This window comes from Salmo trutta, chromosome 20, assembly GCF_901001165.1.
Source record: "Salmo trutta chromosome 20, fSalTru1.1, whole genome shotgun sequence".
Lineage (NCBI taxonomy): Eukaryota > Metazoa > Chordata > Actinopteri > Salmoniformes > Salmonidae > Salmo > Salmo trutta.
In genome coordinates, this window is record NC_042976.1 from 4,326,182 (window position 1) to 4,336,938 (window position 10,757).

General features: G+C 46.1%; 1 protein-coding gene across 5 annotated transcripts in view; it reads left to right on the forward strand.

The window, feature by feature from the left end:
* Positions 1-8,891, forward strand: part of LOC115155442 (myc box-dependent-interacting protein 1) — a 47,023-nt gene extending 38,132 nt beyond the window's left edge. For 2 of the 5 annotated variants that reach the window (XM_029702059.1, XM_029702060.1), the window contains 8 exons: positions 2,378-2,500; positions 2,958-3,053; positions 3,356-3,379; positions 5,860-6,129; positions 6,572-6,643; positions 6,736-6,810; positions 6,949-7,050; positions 8,701-8,891. In XM_029702059.1, coding sequence (XP_029557919.1) covers positions 2,378-2,500; positions 2,958-3,053; positions 3,356-3,379; positions 5,860-6,129; positions 6,572-6,643; positions 6,736-6,810; positions 6,949-7,050; positions 8,701-8,802 — 864 coding nt within the window. In that variant the 3' untranslated portion in view covers positions 8,803-8,891. The remainder of the gene's footprint in view (positions 1-2,377; positions 2,501-2,957; positions 3,054-3,355; positions 3,380-5,859; positions 6,130-6,571; positions 6,644-6,735; positions 6,811-6,948; positions 7,051-8,700) is intronic. The other 3 variants (XM_029702061.1, XM_029702062.1, XM_029702063.1) reach the window with 3 other exon arrangements.
* The last annotated feature ends 1,866 nt before the right edge of the window (positions 8,892-10,757 follow it).

Consider the following 10,757-nt stretch of genomic DNA (forward strand, 5'->3'; position numbering starts at 1 on the left):
CTACATCTGGTTAGCCTAGGTTAGCCTAGATCTAGTTAGCCTAGGTTAGCCTACATCTGGTTAGCCTAGGTTAGCCTAGATCTAGTTAGCCTAGGTTAGCCTCGATCTTGTTAGCCTAGGTTAGCCTAGATCTGGTTAGCCTAGGTTAGCCTAGATCTAGTTAGCGTAGGTTAGCCTACATCTGGTTAGCCTAGGTTAGCCTAGATCTAGTTAGCGTAGGTTAGCCTACATCTGGTTAGCCTAGGTTAGCCTAGATCTGGTTAGCCTAGGTTAGCCTCGATCTTGTTAGCCTCGATCTTGTTAGGCTAGGTTAGCCTCGATCTGTCGGCTCAACCCCTCGTGTGTTGAGCTTTATGTGCTTTTCAAAGAAGTCTTGAACCTTCTTGGCAGTGGAAAACGTGTGTAATGTATTCTGGAAAGTCAAGATTAGTTTTGCCGGGTGGATGAAGCCAAGTCTAAGGTTTAGCTTGTGTAGCTGGATCTCACCTCATTGTAGGTCACCATCTGTTTTAGCAGTTTGGTATTCAGATCTGGGTAGATGCTAATCTCCTTCGTAGGTCAGAGCTTCCGATTCCGCTGTGAGGTGAACAATTTACCATTTGACTTCAAAACTGTGGATTTGTACAATCATACACCGAGATCCAAATGCATGCTTTTCAACCGTTCGCTGCCCGCACCCGCTTGCCCGACTAGCATCACTACTCTGGACGGTACTGACCTAGAATATGTGGACAACTACAAATACCTAGGTGTCTGGCTAGACTGTAAACTCTCCTTCCAGACTCATATCAAACATCTCCAATCCAAAATCAAATCTAGAATCGGCTTTATATTTCGCAACAAAGCCTCCTTCACTCATGCCGCCAAACTTACCCTAGTAAAACTGACTATCCTACCGATCCTCGACTTCGGTGACGTCATCTACAAAATAGTTTCCAATACTCTACTCAGCAAACTGGATGCAGTCTATCATAGTGCCATTCGTTTGGTTACCAAAGCCGCATATACCACCCAGCACTGCAACCTGTATGCTCTAGTCGGCTGGCCCTCGCTACATATTCGTCTCCAGACCCACTGGCTCCAGGTCATCTATAAATCTATGCTAGGTAAAGCGCCGCCTTACCTCAGCTCACTGGTCACGATAACAACACCCATCCGTAGCACGCGCTCCAGCAGGTATATCTCACTGGTTATCCCCAAAGCCAGCATCTCCTTTGGCCGCCTTTCCTTCCAGTTCTCTGCTGCCAGCGAATTGCAAAAATCGCTGAAGTTGGAGACTTACATTTCCCTCACTAACTTTAAACATCAGCTATCTGAGCAGCTAACCGATCGCTGCAGCTGTACATAGTCCATCTGTAAATAGCCCACCCAATCTACCTACCTCATCCCCATATTGTTTTTATTTACTTTTCTGCTCTTTTGCACACCAGTATCACTACTTGCACATCATCATCTGCTTATCTTTCACTCCAGTGTTAATCTGCTAAATCGTAATTACTTCGCAACTATGGCCTATTTATTGCCTTACCTCCTCACGCCATTTACACACACTGTATATAGACTTTCTTTTTTTTCTATTGTGTTATCGACTGTACGCTTGTTTATTCCATGTGTAACTCTGTGTTGTTGTTTGTGTCGCACTGCTTTGCTTTATCTTAGCCAGCTCGCAGTTGTAAATGAGAACTTGTTCTCAACTAGCCGACCTGGTTAAATAAAAGTGAAATAAAAAAATCTGTTGCGGAGAGGAGCCATGTGTTGCGCAATGTTTATCATCGGCATGGGACCCAGCTACTCTGCCCGAACAGTTCATAGAAAAGATGGCTCATGAAGGAAGTTGCGTTTCCCGTTTCAAGTCCTGTGAATGATTTTTGAGTGACTCTGTTTTCATTTTTTTAGGAGATCGATTTCCACCTTCTAGCTTAGATTGCTCTGTTTCCAGGTCAGGGAGTCGCCCCTCTGTCACATCGGCTGCTGTCTCCAAACTTTCCATTTTAGTTGAGTAGGTATCCACTATAGAAGTGAGCAGGTCAAGAGATGGATTTATCGGTTTTAATTGCAAGTCGAAGGCAGAGGTCATTTCCTCATGAACAATCTCTCGGATGCTAGTGGCCAACTCTTTTTGTTGTCGGGTGTCGAGAGCTACCATGTTCCCACAGCTGAATGGTGGATGGACAGAATATACCAGCTGCTGGAGAGAAATAGACCTGCTATTGTTCCTTGTAATACAGTGAACGTCCCACACCTTACTGTGATGTTATATGTTGACAACTATTTTAATTTGAATTCCATTAATTCATAAGAAATCCAACAGAAAGGCGCACGTTTCCATGTGGAGCATTTTTTTACCTGTCTTTCTCTCCGTCCTTACGCTGTGCAGCTGAGACCAGCGATGCCGCCGCGGCCTGAATCCAGCCCCTGTCGGGACATGAAACCAGAAAACATCATTAACCTGTTTGATGCTGCTGCTGCTCCTAACATCAGTGTTACGTCCCCAACACAGGTACGGCCTGTTACCTGTTCTCTTTTCCTTTATCACTTCATGCCTGACTCCTTACCCTAACCCTTACTCTACCCTAACCCTACCCTATCCCTTATCAGAACCCAAGCAAGCTGTTACACATCAACAGAGTTGCAGTTGATATTTTGTTGATACTGTAGGTCTTCTATTGGCGACTATCCACCAAGGTTGGGGTCAATTTGGAATTGAAGTCAGTCAATTCAGGACGTGATATGAATTTAAAATCCCCCAAAAATCTAACATGGTTGACATAAATAAATAGCTTCTCGTTTTCAGCTTACTGATAAGTTATTTAAAACAAATTAATATTGGAATTTCAGTTTAGTTTCTGAATTTGACTTGAACCCAACTCTGCTATCCACATAAAGTGTGACTCTTGCTAATCCCGCCCTCGTTCTCCTGTTAACTGTCTGTATGTATCATATCCTTCCCATGTCAGTTTGACAGCCCTGCAGGGTCCAACCTGTTGGACATGGACCTGTCCACCCTGGCTGCACCAAGTCATGGTGGCACAGCCGTGTCCTCAGCCTCTCAGGTGGGTTGGCCCGTTCAGGCAGATGGTCAGGCAGGCAATATGTCAAGTTGGTATCAGCTCCTATACGTGTATGATACATGGTTAGACCCTGGCTGAGCTCAGTCTGCATGGCGAGATATTCATTACCACCGTGTGTATAGTTGTGACTCGTTAGCGTTTTCATAATTTCTGTTTGTTTAGACGTATGACTTTGAAATGCATGGGTTGAATTAAACAGACACAGTCTGAGTTGTTTTGTGTTTGAGCATCTCTACCTCTTCTCTCTCTCTCTCTCTTTCTCTTTCTCTTTGTTCCTGCTGAAGGCGGTATCATGGGACACATGGGAGGTAAGCACAGTCATCATAATCTACATTGGCCATAAATTCCCTCCAACAGGGGCTGTCTAGCTGATCCAACAGGGACTGTCTAGCTAATCCAACAGTCATGGGACTGTCTAGCTGATCCAACAGGGACTGTCTAGCTAATCCAACAGGGACTGTCTAGCTTGTCCAACAGCCATGGGGCTGTCTAGCTGATCCAACAGCCATGGGACTGTCTAGCTGATCCAACAGGGACTGACTAGCTGATCCAACAGGGACTGTCTAGCTGATCCAACAGGGACTGTCTAGCTGATCCAACAGGGACTGTCTAGCTGATCCAACAGGGACTGTCTAGCTGATCCAACAGTCATGGGACTGTCTAGCTGATCCAACAGCCATGGGACTGTCTAGCTGATCCAACAGGGACTGTCTAGCTGATCCAACAGGGACTGTCTAGCTAATCCAACAGTCATGGGACTGTCTAGCTGATCCAACAGGGACTGTCTAGCTGATCCAACAGGGACTGTCTAGCTGATCCAACAGGGACTGTCTAGCTGATCCAACAGGGACTGTCTAGCTAATCCAACAGTCATGGGACTGGCTAGCTGATCCAACAGGGACTGTCTAGCTGATCCAACAGGGACTGTCTAGCTAATCCAACAGTCATGGGACTGTCTAGCTGATCCAACAGGGACTGTCTAGCTGATCCAACAGCCATGGGACTGTCTAGCTGATCCAACAGTCATGGGACTGTCTAGCTAATCCAACAGGGACTGTCTAGCTGATCCAACAGCCATGGGACTGTCTAGCTGATCCAACAGTCATGTGACTGTCTAGCTGATCCAACAGGGACTGTCTAGCTAATCCAACAGGGACTGTCTAGCTAATCCAACAGGGACTGTCTAGCTGATCCAACAGGGACTGTCTAGCTGATCCAACAGCCATGGGACTGTCTAGCTGATCCAACAGTCATGTGACTGTCTAGCTGATCCAACAGTCATGTGACTGTCTAGCTGATCCAACAGCCATGGGACTGTCTAGCTGATCCAACAGTCATGTGACTGTCTAGCTGATCCAACAGTCATGTGACTGTCTCGCTAATCTAACAGCCATGGGACTGTCTAGCTAATCCAACAGCCATGGGACTGTCTAGCTGATCCAACAGGGACTGTCTAGCTAATCCAACAGCCATGGGACTGTCTAGCTGATCCAACAGCCATGGGACTGTCTAGCTGATCCAACAGCCATGGGACTGTCTAGCTAATCCAACAGCCATGGGACTATCTAGCTGATCCAACAGGGACTGTCTAGCTGATCCAACCGGGACTGTCTAGCTGATCCAACCGGGACTGTCTAGCTGATCCAACAGGGACTGTCTAGCTGATCCAACAGCCATGGGACTATCTAGCTGATCCAACAGGGACTGTCTAGCTAATCCAACAGTCATGGGACTGTCTAGCTGATCCAACAGGGACTGTCTAGCTGATCCAACAGGGACTGTCTAGCTAATCCAACAGCCATGGGACTGTCTAGCTGATCCAACAGGGACTGTCTAGCTAATCCAACAGGGACTGTCTAGCTAATCCAACAGTCATGGGACTGTCTAGCTGATCCAACAGGGACTGTCTAGCTAATCCAACAGGGACTGTCTAGCTAATCCAACAGTCATGGGACTGTCTAGCTGATCCAACAGGGACTGTCTAGCTAATCCAACAGGGACTGTCTAGCTAATCCAACAGCCATGGGACTGTCTAGCTGATCCAACAGGGACTGTCTAGCTAATCCAACAGGGACCTGTCTAGCTAATCCAACAGTCATGGGACTGTCTAGCTGAATTTAAGGACTGCATGATACTAACAGAATAACAAAATAGTTATTTCAGGGTTTTCTGGTTTGCTTTCGTGCCCTAACCAAACTGTTATCTCCACAGCTCTGTGTTTTTGTTGGGGAAAATAGTAACACAGAACATAAAGGGAATTGTACCTCTGACCTTCCACGATGTTACCTGGTAGCCTGAGTGCCAGTCTGCGCCATCATGTCAACTCCATAACAACAGCCTTCTTTGAATTGGAAAAGCTAACGATTGAAAACCTAATTGATCTTTCATTAATTGGTCTTTTAACTTTTTCGCCACATTCCCCACGTCTCAATCATTAATCTTTTAATTTATTAATTAATTAATTAATTAAATTAATTTGAATTAATTTCCTACATTTCTATTATCCCCGATAAATGGTTCATTGCCATGGAAACCCTGGCCTGACCCGGTTCTTGGTCACTATGGCTTCCTATGGCCTATTATACCCCATTTCACTGCCCCTACCCCATACCTTCTCCTCTTAACCCTCGCCCCTGCCCCCTTCCCCTACTCCCTTGCCCATGCCCATTGCCATGGAAACCCTGGCTCTAAACCTGGTCTCTATGGCTTCGAATGGGTTCCTCATACCAATGGACATGCCCCATTCTGCCCATTTAATTGCCCCCACCCCGACCCTTCGCCTACCTAGCCTGAGGAAACTCCTGCTCCACCAGAGGAGCCCCAGGGCTGGGATGATGACGGTACCCTGCCGGTGCGTGCTGCCGGCTGGGGGGATGACGGTATAGCTGCCGCCGCGGCAGGCTGGGATGACGATGGCTCTCTGCCTGTGAGGGTGGATGACTCCTGGGGGGATGACGGTGATGCTGATGCTACATCCGTTGCCCCAGCCACTGCTTCCGCTGCCGTGGCCGAGTCTGAGGCTGCTGGCTGGGATGATGAGGAGGAGGGGGTGCCCCAGGTACGATGGAAAGAGTAGGATGCATCTGGAGCTGGGTGGATGCATCGGCTACAACACTGGTCTGGTGGTCTAGCAGGACAGGATGGAGGATACTGTAGTTGTAGACACGTGATGGTGGAGCTCTCTGGTTCTCTCTGGTTCTGTCTGGTTCTCTCTGGTTCTGTCTGGTTCTTCCAAGTAGTAGTAGTAGGCAGTGCCAGGTGTCCTTTGAAAAATAGGTATTCTGACCGCAATGGGACTTCCTGAATAAATAAAGGGATAAATAAAGAAAGAAGGTCTTGTTTCTCCAGATCCCTTCAAAATTAAATGTATCGTAGTCTTTCAGTCCGAAAACACTGCCTGGCTGTAACAGGGGATAGTTTATAGACTGGGGGTGCATTTTTTTAGTGACATCATGACGGGCTGTATGTGTAACAGTTCGTCTTCTCTCTATCTCCAACAGGCTGACACACTTACGGCACCTGCAGCCCCTACACCTGCAGCCCCTACACCTGCAGCCGCAGTACCAGAAGAGGTAAGTGGCACGTTGGTTGGTTGGTTGGTTGGTTGGTTGATTGGTTGGTTGGTTGACTGATTGACTTATTTTTGTCACTTCTTTTGTCACAGACTCCTGCTGTGGCAGCAGCAGCAACCAACGGGGATTCAGAGGCCGTAGAGATGCCTCCAGGATTCCTCTTCAAAGTGAGTGGGGATGATGATGATATGTGAATAATTGCTGATGATATGTGAATAAATTCTACGTCGTGTAATATGTATCTATTATTTCCAAGTAGGAAATAATATGAAACTGAATAGTACTATTTTCTTCATCGTGTTCAGGTGACCACCATGCATGACTATGCCGCTAATGACTCAGATGAGCTGGAGATGAAGGCTGGAGACATAGTGCTGGTTGTGGCCTTCGACAACCCAGAAGAACAGGTCAGTGTTCTTAGTCATAGCCTGATGGTACATTCTGTTTGTGCTTTATCTTCTCTGGGCTACCCTAGTCAACAGCCAGTGGAATCGCGAGGCGCGAAATACAAATACCTCAAAAATGCCATAACTTCAATTTCTCAAACATATGACTATTTTACACCATTTTAAAGACAAGACTCTCGTTAATCTAACCACATTGTCCGATTTCAAAAAGGCTTTACAGCGAAAGCAAAACCTTAGATTATGTCAGGAGAGTACCCTGCCAAAAATAATCACACAGCCATTTTCAAAGCAAGCATATATGTCACAAAAAACAAAACCACAGCTAAATGCAGCACTAACCTTTGATCTTCATCAGATGACACTCCTAGGACATTATGTTATACAATACATGCATGTTTTTTTCAATCAAGTTCATATTTAAATCAAAAACCAGCTTTTTACATTAGCATGTGATGTTCAGAACTAGCATACCCACCGCAAACTTCCGGTGAATTTACTAAATTACTCATGATTAACGTTCACAAAATACATAACAATTATTTTAAGAATTATAGATACAGAACTCCTTTATGCAATCGCGGTGTCAGATTTTAAAATAGCTTTTATGTGAAAGCACATTTTGCAATATTCTGAGTACATAGCCCGGCCATCACGGCTAGCTATTTTGACACCCACCAAGTTTGGCCCTCACCAAACTCAGAATTACTATTAGAAAAATTGGATTACCTTTGCTGTTCTTCGTCAGAATGCACTCCCAGGACTTCTACTTCAACAACAAATGTTGTTTTGGTTCGAAATAATCCATAGTTATATCCAAATTCCTCCGTTTTGTTCGTGCGTTCAGGTCATTATCCGAAGGGTGACGCGCGAGCGCATTTCGTGACAAAAAATGTCACGAAACTTCGAAGCGTCAAACGCTGTTTAAAATAAAATGTTATGCTATTTTTCTCGTAAAATAGCGATAATATTCCAACCGGGCGACGTTGTATTCATTCAAAGGCTGAAAGAAAAAAATTGAGAATTCTCATGAACGCGCATCTCCAGTGTCACTGTTCCCAGCCTGACCACTCACAAATTCTCCTGCTGTTCTTCGCCCAGAGACAGCAGACACCCCATTACACATTCTGGCGCCTTCTGAGAGCCAATGGAAGCCTTAGAAAATGTCACGTATTTTCGATAGAGATGCAACTGAAGGACAACAAATTGTCAGACAGGGCACTTCCTGTATGGAATCTTCTCAGGTTTTGGCCTGCCATATGAGTTCTGTTATACTCACAGACACAATTCAAACAGTTTTAGAAACTTTAGAGTGTTTCCTATCCAAATCTACTAATTATATGCATATTCTCATTTCTGGGTAAGAGTAGTAACCAGATTAAATCGGGGAAGTTTTTTTATCCGGCCGTGCAAATACTGCCCCCTAGCCCCAACAGGTTATCAAATGCCTGTTTTAGTTTGTATTATTCCAACAATAGAAGAATTAACTACATTTAATAGCCTTGTTTGAGCCAGAACGGGCTCATAGGACCGTTTCTGTAGTGTGAGGCAGCTTTGATGTACAAAAGACCTCAGTCAATCTCATGGCCTTAGCTACATTCCAAAACTGTGTGCTTTGGGTTCCTCTTAATCCACATGCTGTGTGTGTTTCAGGACGAGGGCTGGCTGATGGGGATGAAGCAGGAAGACTGGATCCAGAATAAACAGAGTGCACTCAAAGGGGTGTTCCCCGAGAACTTCACCTCCAGGCTGTGAGAGAGGAGATGTTTCTTCTCCTCTGACTTCTCTCTCTGCCAGAATCTCCTCTCCTCTCCTCTCCTCTCCTCTCCTCTCCTCTACCTCTCCTCTCCTCTCCTCTCCTGCCCTCTCCTCTCCTCTCCTCTCCTCTCCTCTCCTCTCCTCCTCACCTCTCCTCTCCTCTCCTCTCCTCCTCACCTCTCCTCTCCTCTCCTCTCCTCTCCTGCCCTCTCCTCTCCTCTCCTCTCCTCCTCACCTCTCCTCTCCTCTCCTCTCCTCTACCTCTCCTCTCCTCTCCTCTCCTTTCCTCTCCTCTCCTCTCCTCTCCTTTCCTCTCCTCTCCTCTCCTCTCCTCTCCTCCTCACCTCTCCTCTCCTCTCCTCTCCTCTACCTCTCCTCTCCTTTCCTCTCCTCTCCTCTCCTCTCCTCTCCTCTCCTCTCCTGCCCTCTCCTCTCCTCTCCTCTCCTCTCCTTTCCTCTCCTCTCCTCTCCTCTCCTCTCCTTTCCTCTCCTTTCCTTTCCTCTCCTCTCCTCTCCTCTCCTCTCCTCTCCTCTCCTCTCCTCTACCTCTCCTCTCCTCTCCTCTCCTCTCCTCTCCTCTACCTCTCCTCTCCTCTCCTCTCCTCTCCTCTCCTCTCCTCTCTTTCCACCAGATTCCTCTTTTCTCTGTCTCTCTATGACCCAATTCCCTGTGCCATCCTCCCTTCCCTTTCCTAACCTCTGGGTTTGTGCCAGCGTGATACTGTAGGTATCGGCATGAGAAACAGCACTGCATCGTCAGCTGTCTGTTCTGTATCCATGTCTAGCATGGTTTACATGCTCTTGCTGGTTAAAAGTATTTTTTTTTGGGGGGGGGGGTACTGAGGCTATAGGGTCAGATTGTGGCATATCAGTTGACTTGCACTTGTTTTAAATCGCCATAAAACAGAAATATGTTTCAGTATACGTACGTACTTTCAAGAGGTGTATTACAAAGGAGTTCATCTAGTGTTCTTTATCATCTTTTTTTGCAGTACAATCAGACAGAAAAGACATTGAAGATGACCCTTAGGGCTTTACAGAGGGCGTAACCTCTCAGAGAAACTTCTCTACTGGCTAAGGCATGACACCATAATACCAGCCCTAAGAGACCTTAGACCTTTTTGATATGACTCGTTGGCTTTCTCCTCAACCCCTTCACCTACTAAAGTATGTTTGTGTCAAGGTTGCCAGGTGTTGTGATGATTCCGGGTTGCCAGGTGTTGTGATGATTCCGGGTTGCCAGGTGTTGTGATGATTCCGGGTTGCCAGGTGTTGTGATGATTCCGGGTTGCCAGGTGTTGTGATGATTCCGGGTTGCCAGGTGTTGTGATGATTCCGGGTTGCCAGGTGTTGTGATGATTCCGGGTTGCCAGGTGTTGTGATGATTCCGGGTTGCCAGGTGTTGTGATGATTCCGGGTTGCCAGGTGTTGTAATGATTCCGGGTTGCCAGGTGTTGTGATGATTCCGGGTTGCCAGGTGTTGTGATGATTCCGGGTTGCCAGGTGTTGTGATGATTCCGGGTTGCCAGGTGTTGTGATGATTCCGGGTTGCCAGGTGTTGTGTTAATACCGGGTTGCCAGGTGTTGTGATGATTCTTTCCTTGAAAAGACTAACTAACCCTCTCCCTGTTCTATACTGTATGTAATTGTCACCTGAACTTAACTCTACATTCCTGCATCATTTAACCCTTCAAATATTAAGGAAGCAGACTATCTGTGTAAGGACACTAAATATGGCTGTGTTTTGTTTCCTGAAGGTGTAACAATATAAATCTAAGTCTATGTACACTGAGAGGGATATGCAGTTTATTTTGAGAAATGTGTGTTATGTTTTTTCTCCTGTGAAAGATGTTAAGTGACTCTGACCCCTCTGTGGTTGGTGTGACTGGTGGTTTATGGTCCAGATTATTCATCCATCAGAATAACTCACCATTTATTTATTTTTTGTATGC